This window comes from Neofelis nebulosa, chromosome 11 (assembly GCF_028018385.1).
Source record: "Neofelis nebulosa isolate mNeoNeb1 chromosome 11, mNeoNeb1.pri, whole genome shotgun sequence".
Lineage (NCBI taxonomy): Eukaryota > Metazoa > Chordata > Mammalia > Carnivora > Felidae > Neofelis > Neofelis nebulosa.
In genome coordinates, this window is record NC_080792.1 from 13,290,352 (window position 1) to 13,311,106 (window position 20,755).

Genomic DNA, 20,755 nt, shown 5'->3' on the forward strand with positions numbered 1-20,755 from the left:
ATGAAATTTAAAAATAGGCAGAACTAATATATAGTAAAAGGAGTCAGAGAAATCTTAATGTTTGGCAATAGGGTGGGTTCGTTTCTGGGAGGAAACACGAGAGTGGCCTTGGAGTGTGCCCTTCCTAGTAACTAATGTTTTATTTCTCTGACCTGCTAAAGGCAGAGGGGGGTTACCTGAGGGCATTTGCTTTTGTGATAATTTCTGCTTTGTGATAATTCATTGAACAGCAAACATATACTGTATATATTTCTGTAAGTATATATATATATATATATATACGTATATATACATATATATATACGTATATATATATACATATATATATACACATACATATACACACACACACACACATATATATATTTCAGTCAAAAAAATTATTTTAAAAATCAAGATAAGGGGCACCTGGGTGGCCCAGTCAGTTAAGCGTCTGACTCTTGATTTCAGCTCAGGTCATGACCCCAGGGTCTTAGGATCAAGCCCCACATCATCTACCCCACTGAGCATGGAGATTAAGATTCATTCTCTCTCTCTCTCTCTCTCTCTCTCTCTCTCTCTCTCTCTCTCTCTCCTCCCCCAAACTTCCCCCACTTGCACTCTCTCAAAATTAAATTAAATTAAATTAAATTAAATTAAATTAAATTAAATAAAAATCCAGACGTAAGAAACATACTGACCAACTGCAATGTATAAATGTTGCCTGAGTCCTGATTCACACAAAAGCGAGACAATTGGGGGAATACAAAAACTCGCTGCATATTTGTTAATATAAACGGTTATTTTTAACTTCCTATATGTAATAATGGTGCAGTGGTATTTTCTTTTAAATAATTTATATTTTTGAGAGACACAACCTGAAAAAAGATATCTGGGCTTTGTCATGGAAGAGGCAGTGAGAGAAGAGTGAGAGTACAGATAGAGAATTGGCCTTAAGTAATAAATCTTGCAGCTGAGAGGTAAATAAGGATTCACTATATTATTCTCTCTCTTTTTTATTTAAATATTTCCTTAACTATATGTTTTTAAATAATGAAATGAACACATCTTTAAATCTAAATATTTAATCTGCCATTTTTTAAAGAAGTATTTGACAACTGCAAGATTGATTTTAAAATCACGAAAGGTGGATTTCAATTTAATTAAATTTAATTGCAGAATGTACAACCCTTCTATAAAGTAGAAATACTGTTCTTCTCATTCTCAGAATCACCTGGCTTAGCTCACAATCAGGACAAATGATTGTAAAGAATATTCCAAAATACTCCCTTCTTGTCCTCCACTGTTGATCTATGTTAGGTCCTGGAGGTCACCCAGCTTCCTTGTTAGCACTGACTCAGGGAGTTTATCAAAACAGTGCAATTAAAGTTTGAAGACACCCGTGGGACTTATTCTTACCATTAGTTTTACTTTCAACCCAAGCATTAATAGTTTTCCTCGTTTCTTCTGGAGACCGTTCAAAATCAACAGTTTGCGGCGTGGTTTGATACAGTTTCTCAGAACAGTTTAGATATTGCTGTAAAAAGAAAGGACAATAGCACAACACAAAAATAGTAGAAGGGAAGCAAAAGCCTACAGCTCTATGTGTTCTAAAAATCACAACACAGAGGGGTACCTGGGTGGCTCAGTCGGTTAAGAATCCAACTCTTGATTTTGGCTCAGGTCATGATCTCATGGTTCATGAGTTTGACCCCCAAGTCTTGGGCTCTGAGCTGACAGCATGGAGCCTGCTTGGGATTCTCTCTCTCCCTCTCTCTCCATCCCTCCTCTGCTCGTGCACACTCTCTCTCAAAATAAAAAAGATGAAACTTAAAAAAAAAAATAAGTAAAATAAAATCGCAACACAGAGACAAAAGCAGCTCGTGTTTATATGTCTGAAAGGAAGCCGAATCCATGTATACTTATTCTTTAATTTTTTTTTTATGTTTATTCATTTCTGAAAGACAGAGAGAGACAGAGCACAAGCAGCGGTGGGGCAGAGAGAGAGAGGGACACAGAATCTGAAGCAGGCTCCAGGCTCTGAGCTGTCAGCACGAAGCCTGACACGGGGCTCGAACTCACGAGCCGTGAGATCATGACCTGAGCCAAAGTGGGACGCTCAACCGACTGAGCCACCCAGGCACCCCCATGTATACTTATTCTTAATAAAGCAAATGGATTTAAACAAATCAAACAGCTTTCCAAAAGGAATGTTCAGAAGTGTTTGGTTGCCTCTTCTGCCCTATCATTGGCATTCTTTGTTCTAAAATGCTCAAAGCAAAATGGCAAGTTACAATTTACTCTCACTGCTCTGTCCTCTCAAACAGACAAATGGGAGTCACTGCCCTACGTTCTAGATGAGAAAACTGAGGACTAGAGTGACGAAGTGATTCAGGACCGGGGTGATTACATTTTGCTTGTTGGAGGCCTAACAGAGGGCTTGGTCTCCCCGTGGTATTTGTATCAACCTCCCTAAAAGCCACTATAATTAAAATGGTAATAATATTCTCCGGTGGACATAATTGACATTTTTTCAACTTTATGTAAAATGTGAACAAAAATAACTTAAGGAATTCACTATTTTACTCACCTATACTAGCAATACAAGTAAAAATAGTGTGCAAAATCAGTATAAAGAACCTAGCCCTCTCTTTTAACCAAGTTCCCAAGCTGGCCCCAATATGACATTCTGGACCCACCACTGATTACCACCCATGCATGGCCCTTGATTTCTAGAACTGGGAACTTTCCACTGCCTCACTGCCAAGGCAGCAGTCAAATCTACATCGACTCAAATGAAATTGCCTGCTGTTCCATTCTTGAGACCTTGGGGACATACCTCTATGGTATGTCCATAGCAGGACCCAAGGCCCCACCATGAACTGAGCAGGATGATACAAGACTTAGAAATATGGCAGGTATGAAAGTGGCTGCCTGGGGTGTGGCTTGCCATTTGCTTGACTGGGTTCTCTTGTGCCAAAACCATTATAGAACAAAAGGAAAGCTTGCTAAGAGCAAACTCTGGGCCTCGGGATGACTCTTGTCCTGAGCTGGTCCAACTGTGGCTACAACATGCTTAAGTGATTGTCCTTAATCCATGAGATGAAAGTTTTTCCAGACAGAATCCTGGGATAATAATATCTCATGCACGATACAGATCATGACAATCTGCACGACACTAATGAGGAGCTTCACATTTTAGGAACAGATGCATTTGTCATTATCCCAAATCAACATTTCTCTACTACCTACGTCCAGATCACTGTTTGGGGAAGACACGGGGCGGGAGAGAGAGTATTCCAACTTTAGGGACCATGACTGCTAATCCCTACCACATCAGCAGGTACTCCATAAAAGAGTCAATGTAAGCTTTTAGGACAGTAGGAAACAACACTTCTGAAACAGGTCCACACCCCAGGATGGACCACCCCAAGTTGCAAAAATTCTGACAATCAACTGTTAAGACACAGACTACATTACCAGACTAGAGGAGAACATTAGAAATTCAGGACTTTATTCTGCTTCCCCGAGCCAGCATTTAAATAAAACTGGTCAAATAAAAGCTATGTCACTGAGGCTAGCATTTCACCTTAATCACATCAGGATAACACAGCAATTAAAACAGGAAGATAGATTTGGATAGGGGTCGCACTCAGGCTTTGCCACTTAATTATCTCGGCTACCTTTGTCAACTTGACTTTTCAGAATCCGCCTCACAATTGTAGAATTAATGGCAATTTTGTACTTATATTAGGACTATGTAGCAGTTAATGTGATAAGACCTACAACGTATTAAGTAAACGGCACATGGTAAACACTCAATAAAACTACATATTACACTGCTGTTGGGAAATGTTATAAATAGTGTTAGAATCTTGAAGCTAAAAGGGATTTAAGTCTAATTCTCTCATTTTAAAGATAAAGGTGACTTTCCCAAAGTCATGTGTCTCACAGGGAACAGAATTCACATCTCTTGGCTCCCAGTCCGGTATGCTTCCCATTGATTCTCAGTACTCTGCCATTAAAGACCTCTGAAGAAGGGGTGAGAAACGTATTTTGCTTTTTCATGATCCACAAGAGAATTCTTAACTACTTTGTTTTGTGCTTCATCCCTGACCTTGCTTCTTGGACAACTTTGGTGGTTTTTGCAAAAATAAAATTGTTATGTGATATTTCACAACTTTAAATGGGATTTTGATAAAACCATTTCACTGAAACTCTAAGTCAGCTCAAAATTTAATCTCTTACAGATGAATGCCATGTGGCTCTTCTCACTCTTCCCTTATTTTATGGTTTGAAACTAGAGGATGCCAAGACAGCTGTGGGTCACCATTCCAGACGGACTTACCTGATGGAACATCATCGCCTTTGTCCCGTAGAGTCTGTTGGCCATGCTGAGGGTATAGTTAGAGTCTGGCTGGTTAATTTGAGAGAATAAGACTCCAAACGCTGAATGAATCCTTCCAGCTTGGCTGCACTGAGGCACCAATAAACAAAGGATGGAGTATTAAGTTGCTTGATTTCTTGCCATTGGAGGGTTATAAATAATGTGGAAACAGTAAGCAGACAGCAAGGTGTTTGCCTCTGAATAAAACGGTAGGGAATACTAACAAGCAAAGAGTTGGGGAGTTTAAAGCATGTTCCTTCTCTAGATTTCCTCCAGCACAACAATCTCAGCACTCTGTGACCTTAGTCGCAAGTTGTGTGCAGAACTGTAAGCTATTGCAAAACACACAAGCACTTGTTGGCCCCTATGGTTAAATCCAAAAGCACAAGTTTTCATAAAGAGATCCTAGTGGGGTCTTTAGGGTGACGATCCAAGTTTTGCTGCTGTCCCTGTACCTATAGAATCATCTCTGTCACGCTCCTTCCAACGTCTCCATTTTCTGTGTGACCGTGGAACCAAACACTTTAGCCCTTTGCTGAACTGATCTCACTCACCCATCCAACCCATTCCCAGGAGCAATTCTGTCAGACCTACGGCTTTGAGGCATCTGCACTCAAGGACATTATTGGGGTCTACCCACATTCCCTGAAGCAAAGTTTCCCAAACTACGGACGTGCTTTAATCTCCTCGCAACAAGTTGGGTTCTGTGAAGCAAGTATTTTTTGAACCTGTATGTATTTATGTGTTTTCTGAATCAATCACAATCAAACACATAACCATATCACGTGTGAGTTCTACTTGTGATGTCAACAGGAATTCTCCTACTAGAGAGAAGTGGGAATCACAGTCCCAGGCAGTGTGGGCTGGGCAACATCAGGCCCCGTTTTCCTGGGGTCTAACTATAAGGCAATGGGTCCTCTCTCAGTGACCCCACTGCAAAAATCTGCTCCCTCACAGATGAGGCTGGCGGACTCAGTCCCATGCTGAGATTTACGGCACAGTCCATGAAAGAACAGAAAGCTTGAGCAAGAATAACAATAAGACATATGCTAAAAGCTGGGGGACTTTAATACTGTAATTATTTTCATTATGTTAACTGTATAGGCTGTAGCAATTTCCAGGAAGACTAAAGGACTTGACCAACGGAGACAATGCTGCTGGGTCCTTTAGGGGCCAAAGAGAGGCTCTGCCACTCAACCCCTGCACTATTAGTCCCTGGTGCTCTTATGTTGAAGAGCATTTGATAGCTCAGTAGTGATACTATCATACCTTAGCTGAGGCCTTGAACTCTGGTTTTAAGGATTCTGCAATACGATTAAAGTGAAGCACCTAGGAAGGAAAAAGAGGAGTCAATTGATATCAAAAGCAACATACAGTCTATAAACGTGAATATTTACAAGTTATCTGTTTTTCCATTTCAGAAAATGACCAATGATAACAGCTAACATTTAGTGATGTCATCTTCCGGGTACCGAACTAAGCTTTGGCATATCTTACCGAATCCTCGTAAGAGCTTCGTAAGTAGATGCTATTATCCCCATTCACGTAGGGAAACCGAGATCAAGAGAGAGGTTCCCTGACAACTGTCTGTCCGTCTCCAGACAGTAATGAGGCTCCTCTGCCCCCTCCTACTGTTCTCAGGCCCTTCACTATGACAGTGACCCTCTAGGGTCATGTAAAACATTACATGGTGTCCCTTTACAATATCTACTTTAAGCCAAGAAAATCATGAAAGTGCATCAAAATATGGAGGAAAGAAATAAAGGACAAACAATAATATGATGTATAAGTATCCAAAGAGTTGTTAAGTGATATTCATCTAGACTTTCCATAGCGATCAAAAATACATATAATGGAAAAATCACTATGTATCAGCCTTTGTAACCAGAAAAGTCACCCCTTTTCTCTTAGTCTTTCTGTTTCCCCACGTGCAAAATAGGGATAATAATCCCTACCTACCACATAGGGCTATTGTGAACGTCAAATGTACTAATGAATTATTTTTTTTACACTTGAGAGCTTTTAAAGTGTTATTAAGTTTTTCTATTGGTTGCAATCCTGGAGGGCAAGAATAGTATCACACATGTGTTCTCTGTCATATTTAAATTAATGAAAAAAAGTGAACTCCAAAAGTAAACTACAGAAGGGTATGCATGGGAACACCAATGGGAAGGAAGAGACTGTGTTGCATTTATTGTGTTATTTGCACTATAAGTATTGCATCATTTAACCATTATTCTAAGAAATATGATTTTCCCAAATGTGTTTCTTCAGTCACAAGATGGCAGAATTTCCTTGGTATCAAGATGCATGTATCTGGCTGACCCAGACGGGTGCACAGAACACGTGAAAGGTCTGTGGAAATCTCTACTGTGTTCCATACCTTCTCCATCTGCCCTGCACTGTTTCCTCTGGCCCCAAGGAGAACCATACTTAGAGCATAAAGCAGACTCAGTGGTGAAAAGAAGATGTTTTCTCCTACGTTGTGCCTGTTCAGCTCTTTGAACACATCAAGGCAAAAGTCAACGTTTGCTGTGCTGAGAGGATCCATTTTACGCCAAGCACTACCTGAGAACACATGGAGGGAAAAAAATCTCAGAATATTACTTGGAAGTACAGGTAATACATAGAGTTCGGTTATTAAATTTCATGAATTTATGAGTCTGAGCACACTGCTTCGTGAAAAATTACATACTAATGAATAGAAGTCACTAATGAATAGAAATCACTAATGAATAGAAGATTTAGTGTTCCTTTCAACCAGTGGTTCAAAGCTGTCTCACTCTCATTTGTGAACATTTAAAAGTAATTGTTCTGCGGCAGAAGAACAGAAGGAATTAGGTCTTCGTGCTCTTAATGTCAATGCTACAAGATCCTCCTCATCCTGGAATTTGTACAGAGAAATTCTCTAGCTACACAAGTTCAGCACAAGTTACTTTACCACTAGACTGCACACCTTCACAGCCTCACAGGAGAACACTTTTCTCTTTCCAGATACCTTCAAGTTCTCCCCAGATAGCACTGTAAAAACATTAACTACCTGCTGCTCATCCCTTCATTTCCTTTCCTTTCCTTTCCTTTCCTTCCCCTTACCTTCCCTTCCCCTTCCCTTCCCGCCCCTCCCCTCCCCTTCCCTTCCTCTGTGCTGAGAGGACACAGATTTCATGAATCCACTTTCATGTAACCATGCACTTCAGAGAAGGCTTCAGGATCTCCATACCCCAGGGGCCAGCCTTGACTGGCCTAAGCCAAGTGAGGAAATTCTGTCTCCTGCAACAGTGACTAATTGGGTACCAACTTTGAGTTATATTCTGAGGATCCAATGTACAGCATGGTGACTCTAGTTAATAATACAGTATCGTATAGTTAGTTGAAAGTTGCTGAGAGTAGATCTTAAGCATTCGTGTGCACACACACAGAAAGTTAACTGTGTCAGGGGTTGGATGTGATCCTGGGAATCATTCCATGGTGTTTATGAATATGAAATCATCACATTGTACCTTTTAAATATATACTATTATATTCGGCAGTTATTGCTCAGTCAAGTTTGGGGGGAAACAAATAAAATTTTAACGATCAGAAGGTGCCGTGATTCTTGCCAATAAGGACAAAAGGTCATTGCTGGGCTTCTAGAAGAGGCTTCCCTCTGATAAAAAAAGAGAGAGAGAGAGAGAGAGAGAGAGAGAGACTCACAAGAGGAAGACATCCCTCTTCTTCCTCTTGTTTTGTCTTCATGTGACTACTATCACAGCAGCGACTGTGTGACCGGGATGTAGCCAGCCCAAGAGGATAAGCCAGACGTCGGAGAGGAAAGGTGGACAGAACCTGAGTCCTTGCTGATGCACCATTAAGTGGATGGATTAATCCATCCTGGATCTGTCCTACCTTGGGATTTCTCATCATGTAGGATGATGTTTCCTTATATTTTAACTCATTTTGGTTGAGTCTTCTGTTACTTGCAACAAAAAGCACCCCAGCCTCCCCAGGCATTTCTTCCTACGCCCTTGTCCGCTAGGACCCATTAGCCCACCTGCCTCACATTCACACATTTCTAGCACAGCTGCATCTTTCTCCCTTATTTAGTTCCCCAGCGATCTACAACTACTTTGTTCTTCTTCCTCTCATCTTCTAGATTACAGCTTCGCACTCTTGTAGAATTCTAGTCTAGGCCTATATTCTGTAGGCTATTATGACAGGTGACCAGTCCACTGCCTCCGCCCGGGTATGTTTATTTTAGTTACTAACCTGCCTTGTTTTCAGTACATATCTGAGTTGAGCTCACTGGAAGTGTGTTCTCTGGGGCGTGACTCTGTTGGCTACTGATGTAGGCATTCGTGTCATACCTCTCACTAAAACATACTTCTCTGTGCCTTTAGAGCCAAAGGAAGCTAAGCTGAAGGTGAATGCCTCAGAACTGGGGCTGGGAGGAGGGTGCACAGCTCAGCGCTTCTCGGGCAGAGACAGCTGAAAGGAAACGTGTCGCTTGTAGACTTTCAAAATAATGACCCACCAAATTTATATGGCAAAAATGGTGATGACACATCCCTGTAATTAAAACTGGTTGTCCTAAAATAATCATTAAGGACTAAGTGCTATGTATTCGAATCATCAGACTACCCAAGATAGTATAATAGAGCCTAGCAGTTATATTATAACAAGCCTGGACTGCATTTTTCTTTGCTTTGGACAATTTTTTCTAAAGGTAGAACACAAGGGTTTTGCTAATCTTATTTAATGAAAATACTAGCACGTGCCTTTAACAGGATACTGTTCTTCAAGTTAGTTTTAATACAGCTCTCTGTAGCTGGTCTAATAATAACAATATTATTGTTGTTATTCCAGAGCGACATGGATAGAGCTTGAAAGCTCTTTATTTCACTACCTTAATAATGAAACCAGTTTTGGTCCAATAATGAGGCATGTCCGAGGCAGATGCTCTTTATACTGCCTTCTGCGTTTCGGTAAATGGGGTTAGCTAATGGAATCAGGTTCTAGGATGAAATTTCAGATTTCAGATTTATAAGTGAATGTAAATTTATTCTTCTTACATCTACATCATCATATTGTCATTATTAAAAACCTGCCTACATATTAGAGTGAACAGTAGCCCTACAGTTATGGGGGCACCTACCAAAAGAGTCTGGAATATACTGATAGACCACCTGTATGAGCCACCTACTTTTATATTACTAATCTGTTGGTTTCTTTCTCTTTTTTCAACCACAAGCATAGAAAGCAGAAGTAATCACACCCCTCAGTTCTTGGCACAGCCATCAATGGGCCATAATTCTCTTCTTGGCTAACTGACTTCAACCCAATTCATTTTCTTTCTCCTCCAACCCCGTAGACAACACTTATCATTCGTTTAAAGCATATTCTTATACCTACATGTGTCCTTAAAAAATATTTGTTTCTTTATGTAGCTTTTCATTTTCATAAATGAGCTTATATCAAGTAATTTCTTTTTCACCGAGTACTTTTTTAAGACTCATCCGTGTCACTCTGGAAACATCATCTGTTACTTGCAAGTACTGTGCTTTTGTGCCTTTGCATTTTGCCAATCCATTCCCCAGTGACAGACGCCCAGACGGCCTCCTCCTCACGTCGTCACCAGCAGTGCTGCGATGGGCATCCTCACACAGACCCCCCGATGCTCCCGTGTGAGATCTCTTCACAAAGGAAAGGACTGCATCACAGGCTCCATGTACATGCCAAGCACTGCATACGTTATTCAGAGTTTAAGTCGTACAGGATGGGTCGGGTTACCCCAGTTTTGCAGACAAGGCGGTGAGGGGTTGAGAAATTCACATGGCATACGTGGGGTGGCCATGACATGAATGCAAGTCCACGTCTTCTGAAACCTATGCTCATTCCACTTGCCACTGGACACATTCAGATAAGCTTTTATTTGAGGTAACATGATTTTACTTTTGTGGCACTGTGACTATTATCCCTAATTGATAAGGACAGCATCTTACCAGAAAAATTAAGACATGTTGTCCAAGATATAAGGCATTAATAAGCTTAATCTGTTCACGAATGGTTACTAAATATAGTATTATTTGCCTCACTTCACAGTGAGATCTTCTAGCTCTCCAAGCATTTGGTTCACAATACCAAGAAGAGAAACATTAGGCTTAGGTTTTTCAACAATTACTGGGAATACATAATGCTAATTAATTCACGAACTTTGGCATTTGGCATGTCTATTTGCAAGATAGAGTTTTCACTATCGTTAACCTAGCTCTTAAGATCTCTATTTTCATCATTCACTTTCCAAGGCCCCACTCTTCTTAGTACAACAGAGTGTCCATACTAATCTTAAACTCAATAGATTTTATGCAGTAACCTTGACTGACAATTTCCCCTACATCTGAGTAATTGTCTTTGGAAAACACTGAGACACAAATATGTGGATGAATTCGCCGATTCTTGTTAACTGAGTAACTTCCTCACTAGATTTAGCGTTCTTTGAGGGCAGGGAAAATCTACCGGTGAAATTATCAGTGTCTTGCACAACCACCCAATCACCAACACATATTAGAGAAGTCAACATTATAAACACTTTACAGTTTCTGGTCTAATTAATATTATGCAGTCAGTTGCCGAAAAGAGGATGCCATGAGGGACAGAAGTCCCAAGGCACAAAGAATCCTACCAAAGATGCATAGACCCCAGAGAAGGTTCCACCCAGGAGATGAGGGAGAGCTGACGTGCCCCTAGAAGTAGAAGGACTTTGAATTGAGCTCCCAAAGAAGGAAGGAATTGCAGAAAATTCCTTGTAGTGTATCGTCCTGCCTGCTTTTAGACTGAAAAAACCCCTCCCAAGCAAAAGGAATAGGTCACCTGGAGGCTGCCGTGGGAGAAAACCAAGAAAAAGATGCCGGAAACTGCAGCCCTTCTAGGTTAAGAAGGGGGATTTCTAGGAAAAAAATAAAAAACTATTCAGGAAACGCGAAGAGAGGACATGTCTTAGAGGGGGATGTTGGCAATAAAGTACTGAAAGAGGACACAGCACTGGAAGGCATTCTTCCCAGGACATCAAGTTATTGATAAAGCCAGTCCAGTGCAGTTAAGATCTTCTAAAGAACCAAGAAGAGTTTTGCTACACAGAGGCCACGGCCATGTGTAACCAGCTCCGTTCTGGATAAGGGTTATTGGTAAGTAGAAAGTTATCAACAGAGTTCTGTTTTGCTAAACAAATCAGAGGTTGGAAATTAAGTCAGCCTGCCTCCAGGATTTTAAAAATGCACACCATCCACGTTAATGTATTAACAAGCATGATAATGTACTCATCAAGGGATCAGCAAAAGGCACGCTCAAAGAATAATCTTCGCCCTCGTGTGGCTCATTACACACCTGTCCAATCGTCCTGTTTTACTGCTCTTATCTGTTCGGGTCTGGCAACAAGCGCAGCTGAAACACTGAAGCACAGAAATACTTCTCTTTACCTTTGCTGCTTTCCCGGGTGAAGCGGACAATTTGGCAGGTGAGATTGGAGCTGTGTCCCTGACGAGGAAATATAAAGCCTTCACTTTTTGCCCCTCCCTTTCCATTGTGTCCTTAGTGATTCAGCTCCACATCCGCCTGGCAGAAAGCACAGCCCTGGGAAGGAAGTCCCTCTAGAGGCCACCCGGAGCTGCCTTGCATCTAGGGGACTCTCAGGACGGCCAGTGCTTTCTGGAGAAGTGTGCAGTGCTTACCCGCCTTCTGCCCTGCTAAGGAGGAAACATTTGCAAGCCTAATCTCTATTCGAGAAAATGAGCTGTCTTTCTAAAAGGAGTACCTGGAACATATTCAAGTGGGCAGGGCCGTATTCAAAATTCCAAAGACTGCTGTTTCCGTGTGCACGGCACAGAGCAATTCAAAAAGAAAGCTCTCGGCTGTGGCAGAAAGATTCCAGCCATGATGGCTGCTTCCTGGCCTGAGGCCCATTCATCCCGAGATTTTCTGAGCTCTGTTGCGCGGAGTAGATGTTTTTGTGCGAAGCTTCTGCAATCTGCTGGCAGGTAATTCCTGTCCCATATAAAGGACATAAGAATGAGCTCAAGCAGGACTTACTCTGTGGTTTCAGTTTAAAAGCTTGGTAGGAACAACAAGCCACCTCTACCTAAACTGAGTTCAGAGGTATGATTCAGCACCATGCAAGAAAGATTACAAATTAGGGGTAGAGATCAAAGCTAGAGACAAAAAAAAAGGGGGGGGGGCTGTGCAGTAGTCGAGAATCAGCACCAAGAGACAAGCCTAGCTTCCCAGAGGCTATTCTTGCCCGTGTGATCCAGAGCCCAGCCTCTCCGGGGGAATACCACTGTCCACACTTAAACTATGATGGCAGACTGCACTGCGCTTGCAATAAGAGAAAGCCCTTTATGGCCAGTGATCTTTCTTTTCAACAGGATGTTCTCCCCTAGTCGAAACTCAACCATTCTAAAAGACATTAAGAGCCAGAAGAGTGAGATGTAAAATTGTGGCCCTAATAGCCACCAGGCCCATAAGATTCTCATAGAAACAAGTGTATACAATGAACCCTACGGAACTAAAAAGAGTCCTAGATCTGTCCAGTCTTTTTTGCCCAGGGCAAGTGTTTTCTGTCATGAGCCCATTCTGCCTGGGGGTTTCCATCCACTTGGAAGCCTCGTGTCCATGGCTAGCACTCACCTTCCACCTCTTCAGCTTGTCTCATCTCCCTGCAGATCTAATAAGGAAAAGGCTGATTTGCTTAGCTTTCTTGCTATCTAAGGATTGAGCTGATCCAAGATCTTCTCCATCCTTGGTCTAGACGGAACCCCTGTTATTTTCCGCTAGAGAACAAGTTCTTGCACTCCATTTGATTTTTTTCTTCCAGGTGGAAGGATACTCATTAACATAACCCTCTTTGTCCCTCTTTACCCTCTCACCCACTCCTCCTTCCCCAGTGTCCCAGCCTGGATTCCCCAAAAACAGAGCCTTAGACAAAGTCTTGCTTGCCTGGAATTAATTCAGGAATGATCTCAGGGAATAGAAGAGAAAGAAGGGGTCCAGGAAAAGACAAAAAGCTAATACGATGATTGTTGTAAGGTGGCCACTGATACCTGATCCCATGGACCTTCAAAGGAACCTTATAAAATGTATCTCAGAACTGTCCACATGGAGGAAAAGTGAGGGAAGCATTTATCCCCACTGGTCAAAAGTGACCCCGTGGGCGTTAACTCGGGTCGTACTTGTACGCATGTCAAGCGTGCACATCCCACACCAGGGCATCAGAAAAGCGGCGGAGCCGGAAGCAACATGTGAGTGGAGATGTTATCACGTTGCAACGCACGAAGGCATTGAAAGCATGTGCACAACCCATAGCCTCCCAAGCAGCTAGATTAGGTGGGTGACAGAATGTCCAGTGGCTCAGAACAGCTGTCCCACCCCTCTAAGCCATGACCTTACCTGTAGGCAGATTTGGGAGAAAAGCTGCCAGTTTCCTTATGTGGGTGCTAGCTACCCAAAGGAAGTGCACAAAAGACTCTGGTCTTTTCGTCCTGCCCTAGGTACTTCCTGGGGCAGTGCCCCACATTGAGGGTCCAGGAATTCCTATGACTAGGTTGTACATCTGTCTAATTCTGTGGACAATAATTTTTTTACTGTTTATTTATTTTTGAGAGAGAGAAAGAGAGAGAGTGAGCACGAGTGGGGGAGGGGCAGAGACAGATACACGCAGAATCCAAAACAGACTCCAGGCTCTGAGCTGTCGGCACAGAGTCCAACGCGGGGCTCGAAATCATGAACAGTGAGGTGATGACCCGAGTCGAAGTTGGACACGTAACCTACTAAGCCACCCAGGTGTCCCTGTGGATGATAATTAGAATCCATTGCTGCCTCATACCTAATCCAGTCTTTCAACCTATCTGACCTGTCATAAATATTTTGTTCTCCATCTCCCTAATTCTTCACTTTTCTCTCAATATTTTTCAAGATGCAGGTGAGGTAAGAGTGTTATTTATTGGACCTCATAGCCTAGGACAGTTAGCATGGGCTAGAGACAGAGTACAGGCTGGATTTCTGTCCCCAGGTATTCCCTCCTCTTGGGCAGACCATCTTGATGATGGCCTCCATCAGGAGTTAAAGAAACATTTGGGGAGCCTGGGTGGCTCAGTCGGTTGAGCGTCTGATTTCATCTCAGGTCATGATCTCGCAGCTCGTGAGTTCAAGCCCTGCGTCGGGCTCTATGCTGACAGCTTGGAGCCTGGAGCCTGCTTCGGATTCTGTGCCTCCCTCTCTCTCTGCCCCTCCCCTGCTCACGCTCTGTCTCTCTCTGTCCCTCAAAAATAAATGAACATTAAGAAAATTAAAAAAAAAAAAAAAAAAAAAAAAAAAAGTTAAAGAAAAATTTTAAGAAAGAACCTGGAGGCAACCAAGAGGGCATAAGTAATCTTAACAGAAATTGTTTTAATGGTGTTCTAAAGGAAGAATGTAGGCTGTAACGCATTGCAGAACATATTAGAAAAGAACACACCCTTGAAGGGAAGTTGTAACATAAGATAACGCTAGAGGAAGCAAAGTTGAAGAACTTTTATCTGTGACTTTATTAAGTTGTTCTTGGGAGCTTAGCATGGAAGAGAGGGTGAGGAGGAATTCAGGAGCACCTACTCTATGTGGGAGATAGAAAGGGATGGAGAATGTTGACTTCTGGAATTTTCTTTTTTTTCCATTTAATTTTTTTTTCATTTGTAACCATTTATTATGACTTCTGGAATTTTCATTTGCATTATATCATCCCCCTTTGTAGGGTAGCCAAATTTAGCAAGTAAAACTACAGGATGCCCAGTTATAGGAATAATTTTACAGAAGTATATCCCAAATATTGTATGAAACAAATTTATACTATATACAGCACGTTTCCACTAAAAAAAGCATTATTTATCTGAAATTCAAATTTAACTGGGTGTTCTGTATTTTATCTGGCAACACCACTTCTTTGACATTTTCCTGAGAGACTATAGTAAATATATATACTTAATGGACATTTATTTGACCTAGACACAGAATTAGGAAAGGTCCACAAGGCAGCTTGATGCAGATTTGGGTACCAAATCTATGTACTGAAGAAAAGAAAAACAAAATGGACAAGTGGCTATTGTTAAGAGAAAAGAGAGAAAAATTGATGAGAAAAACCACCCAAAGAGATATAATGTGGCAAGATGCTATGCGGATGGAAGAACCAACTTTACCCAAAATGACAGATGGTCCTTCCCAAACAAAAGAGTAGAGCAGAAAAAAATGGATACACATTTAAACAAATTTGCATATATGAGGGGCACCTGAGTGGCTCAGTCGGTTGAGTGTCCGACTTCAGCTCAGGTCATGATCTCACAGTCTGTGAGTTCAAGCCCCGCGTTGGGTTCTGTGCTGACAGCTCAGAGCCTGGAGCCTGCTTCGCATTCTGTGTCTCCCTCTCTCTCTGCTCCTCTCCCACTCATGCTCTGTCTCTCTCTCTCTCTCCTTCAAAAATAAATAAAAACATTAAAAAAAAATGTTGCATATATGAGAGTTAAAAGTTTTGTCCAAATTGTTAATTCCTTATGGACAGAGACCACATTTTTGCCAAATGCCTGACATTCAGTAAGCACTCAATCACCATTTGTTAAACTGAACTGCTCATCTCTTTATTGACAGGAGGGGAAAGGGATGTGTTTCACACGGAGATGGGGCAAGACGTGAAGGTTGGGAAAAGTGAAGAAGGGCCTGATAAGACCTAAAAGACTTCACTGACTGTCACTTGGGGCTGGAACCACACGATTCATGATACAAAGTGAGAGTGATGTGCTAACAGGTACATTTTGCTGTGGTTTGTACACTCCCAGACCCTTGGAATGTAATCACCCAGCCAATCTCCATCTTTTTTTTTTGCAAACATTTCAGTTTTCTGATGGAACATTTACAAAAAACAGGACTTTCCAGTGAAACTAGAACTCCTACTTTCCCAGACATAAAGCTACTCTTTCAAAAGAAGTCAGGTCACGTGAACACCAAGAGTTTGGAGAACAACACTGAGGGCACTTCCCTAGCTCTTGACAAAGACCTGGCTGCAACAAAATGGAAAGAGTGTGAGGCACCGACCCAAGAAAAATAATCAACAATGCTACTGTTTTATTTTCCACGAGGCACAGAAAGAGCCTTTCAACTACAACAAGCAAATCCAAGTACTAGAAAGGTGGGCCCTTCAGCCCTCGATAGGTCTCCATACTTTAGTCCGTAGTTGCAGTATTCTTCAGGTAAGTCAAGAGGAATTCACTACCTAAAACAAACAAAAAAAACTGAAAAAAACTAAAAACAAAAACAAAAAACTGGTCTCTCAAAAACTCTTACAAGTCTCATCAAAAGACCCTGGTAAGAAACTAGGCAAGTCACAGATCGGGGGAAAATACTGACAACACATACACCTGAAAAAGGATAGGTACTTAGAACACACAAACACTTACAACCAAAAAAAGTTAAAGACAAATAAATGGTCAAATATTTGCACACACACTTCACCGAAGAATATGTATGAATGGCCAACAAGCGCAGAACAAAGTGCTCAACATCATTAGTCATCAGAGAAATGCAAACTAAAACAAAAGACGTAACATTTCATAGCCGCTAGAATGAGTACATAAAAAAGGCCGACCATACCAAAGGTTGACGAGGAACTGGAGCAAAGAGAACCCTCGCACACCTGCTGGCGGGGATGATGTAAAATCGGACAGCCAATTGGGGAAAAGGGCCAGGTTCTTCAAAAGTTAAACGTGCACCTACCCTGTGATCTAACAGTTCTTCTTCAGAGTATTTATCCGAGAGAAATGAAAACGCATTTCCACCCCTAGCCTTGTACGAGAATGTTGACAGTGGCTTCAAACACAAGAGCTGAACACTAGATGTCCGAACAGAGAAAATATAAACAAACTATGACACGTCCATATACTGGAAAACTACAAAGCATTGAGAAGAAACAAGTTACCAATACATACAATAACACTGAGTCAATGTGAAAAGCATTAATGCTGAGTGAAAGAAGTCAGACGAGGGGAACAAAAAAACTACGCAGGCAACCGGTAAGTACGTACGATTTAAAAAAAAAAAATCAAAACAGCGGTTGTTCCTCTTGGGACAGGGTTAACTGGGAAGGGGCATACACCTCGGTGCAGGCATTAGTGAGTAAACTGACTGATTTTAACACTTCACTATATGTAAATGATACAGTAATAATAGTGTTCTATTTTAAATTAGATAATCTAATTTAACTTTTCCCAACATTTCCTTAATATTTTTTCCCAATATTTTCTTTTCCCAATATTTTCCCAATATTTTCTTTTTTCCAAAAATTTTTATAGTTTTACATTTTACATTTAAAGGTTAATTCTGAGGGGCGCCTGGGTGGCTCAGTCTTTTAAGCGTCAGACTTTGGCTCAGGTCATGATCTCACAGTCTGTGGGTTAGAGCCCTGCATCGGGCTTTGTGCGGACAGCTCAGAGCCTGGAGCCTGTTTCGGATTCTGTGTCTCCCTCTCTCTCTGCCCCTCCCCCTCTCATGCTCTATCTCTGTCTGTCTCTGAAAAATGAATAAACCTTAAAAAAATGTTTTTTAATAAATGAATAAAAGTTAATTTTGAATTAATTTTTGTATGAGGTTTAGGTCAAGAGTTTCTTTCTTTTTTCTTTTTTTTTTCTTTCAAATTTTTATTTAAATTCCAGCAAGTTAAGATACAGTGTAATATTAGTTTCAGGTATAGAATTTAGTGATTCAGCACTTCCATATGATACCCAGCACTACCACAAGTGCCCTCCTTAATCCTCTATTTCCCTCATCCCGGACCCACCTCCCCTCTGGTAACCATCAGTTTGTTCTCTATAGTTAAGTGTCTGTTTCTTGGTTCCTCTCTGTTCCCCCCATCCCCCCCACACACACACACACCATGTTCATTTGTTTTGTTTCTTAAATTTGCAACAACATGAGTTGGGTATCATGCTAAGTGAAATAAATCAGTTAGAGAAAGACAAATTCCATATGATTTTCACTCGTGTGAAATTTAAGATTTTTTCTTTCATTTTTTTGGAGGGGAGGGTCTATGGCTGTCCAATTTCCCCAACATCATTTGTTGAAAATGCTCCTTTTTCCACTGAATAGTTTTTGAACCCTTGTCAAGAATCTACTGGGCATACTAGTGTGAATCTTCTTGTGGATTCTCAGTTCTTATTCCATTGATCATTGTCACTATCCCTTTGCCAATACTACACAATCTCGGTTATCTATATAATACATCTTATAACAGAATAGAATGATAATTCGTATTTCTTCTTCCTCTTTAAAATAATTAGTTTAAAAGGCTGTTAGGCTTAGAATTAGTATTTAAAATAATACTCTTTCAGACATAATTTACAAACCAGGAGAAAGTCACCAAACCTTAGTGACCCTGGAACAGTCAAGAAGCACCTAGGACATACACTGCAAATCCCAGTTCCTTGCACTTGGAGAGGGTTTGGGCACTGGTACCAGTCTGTCGGGGTCTCAACCACAAAGCCTCCCATTGCCCACACTAGACACTGACTTCAAATATTTCTTGTAGGACTTCATCAGTATCATACAAGTTAGGGCATGAATGGAAGGAGGCTCTTGTGGTTCTCTAATAGTTCATGTGTATAAATTACTTCTCCAATGTGATCTCTTACATTGATGGCCCTCAATGAAACTCTCAATAGTTATACCTTCTGTGGTCCCTCCCTCTGTGACTTGCTTTAAACATTAGAATGTGTCAAAAATTTTGTTTTGGTTAATATATAGAAGTCAATTCCTTCTTTCCTATAGACTAGCAATGGACAATTGGAATTTTTTTTAAAATTTTTTTTTTAACGTTTATTTATTTTTGGGACAGAGAGAGACAGAGCATGAACGGGGGAGGGGCAGAGAGAGAGGGAGACACAGAATCGGAAGCAGGCTCCAGGCTCCGAGCCGTCAGCCCAGAGCCCGACGCGGGGCTCGAACCCGCGGACCGCGAGATCGTGACCTGAGCCGGAGTCGGCCGCTCAACCGACTGAGCAACTGGAATTTGAAACTAAAAACAAAGCACCATTTACATCAGCACGCCCAAAATGAAATACTCAGATGTAAATCTAACAAAATATTATAAGACCTATATGAGGAAAATTACAAAAGTCTCATGAAAGAAATCAAAGATATAAATAAATGGAGAGATATTCCATGTTCATAGATAAGAAGACTCAATACTGCTAAGATGTCAGTTCTTCCCACCTTCACCTACAGATTCAAAACGTTCCCAATCAAAATCCCAGCAAGTGACTTGGTAGACTTCTGCAAGCTGACTCGAAAGTTTAAGTAGACAGGCGAAAGATCCAGAATAACCAACACAATATTTGTTTAGGATAAGAATATAGCTATGGGAAGGTTATTCTTTCTATTTTTTAAATTGAAACAAAATTGACATATAACATTGGGTAAGTTTAAGGTGTGCAACATGTTGATTTGATATATTTATATATTACAATATGATTACCACTGTAGCTGTAGCTAAAGTAATACTTCTACCATGTCCTATAATTATTTTTTTTTTGTAGTGGGAACAATTAAGATCTCATCTCTTAGCAACTTTGAAGTGTATAATACAGTATTGTTAACTATAATCACTGGGCTGTGCATTAGCTCTCCAGCACTTATTTACCTACTAGTTCTGACCTATTCCCAACACAATACTGAAAAAGAAAAACAAAGTCTTCTTGGGTAGGGAACTGATATTACCTGACCTCAAAACTTACTATAAAGCTACAGGAACTAAAACAAGGTACTCCTGGTGAAAGAATAGACAAATATATCAATGGGACATAATAGAGAGCCAGAAATGGACCCATGCAAATAAAAACAACTGACCTTGACAAAGGTAGCAAAAGCAATTTAGTGGAGAAAGAATAGTCTTTTCCACAAATGATGCTGGAATAACTGGACAATCATCTTTAAAAATGAATTTAGACAGTAACTTTATACTGCTCGTAAAACTTAACTCAAAACTGGTTACAAACCTAAATGCAAAATCAAAGCTATAAAACTTCTACAACACAATACAGAAAACAATCTAGGTGACCTTGGGTTAGGTAACAACACAGTTTTTGGATACAATATCAAAAGCATTCTCCCAGCAACACATTTGGTAAGTCGGGCTTCGTTAAAATGTAAAACTTCTGCACTGCAAAAGATACTGTGAAGAGAATGAGAAGACAATCCTACCGACCAGGAGAAAATATTTACAAAACACACATCTGATAAAGGACTTGTATTCAAAATATACAAAGAACTCAAAACTCAACTATCAGAAACACAAGCCACGTAATTAAAAAGGGGGCAAAAGATCTGAACAGACATCACCAAAGGAGA

General features: G+C 40.9%; 1 protein-coding gene across 3 annotated transcripts in view; it reads right to left on the reverse strand.

Annotated features, from left to right (window-relative positions):
* SERPINB11 (serpin family B member 11) overlaps positions 1-20,755 on the reverse strand; it is a 74,454-nt gene that overhangs the window by 11,777 nt on the left and 41,922 nt on the right. Inside the window, exons 1-5 of one of the 3 annotated variants that reach the window (XM_058691868.1) lie at positions 11,818-12,032; positions 6,750-6,934; positions 5,636-5,695; positions 4,328-4,456; positions 1,399-1,516 (exon numbers count right to left, since the gene is read on the reverse strand). In XM_058691868.1, coding sequence (XP_058547851.1) covers positions 1,399-1,516; positions 4,328-4,456; positions 5,636-5,695; positions 6,750-6,917 — 475 coding nt within the window. In that variant the 5' untranslated portion in view covers positions 6,918-6,934; positions 11,818-12,032. Of the gene's footprint in view, positions 1-1,398; positions 1,517-4,327; positions 4,457-5,635; positions 5,696-6,749; positions 6,935-11,725; positions 12,033-20,755 lie in introns of those variants that run through there. The other 2 variants (XM_058691867.1, XM_058691866.1) reach the window with 2 other exon arrangements.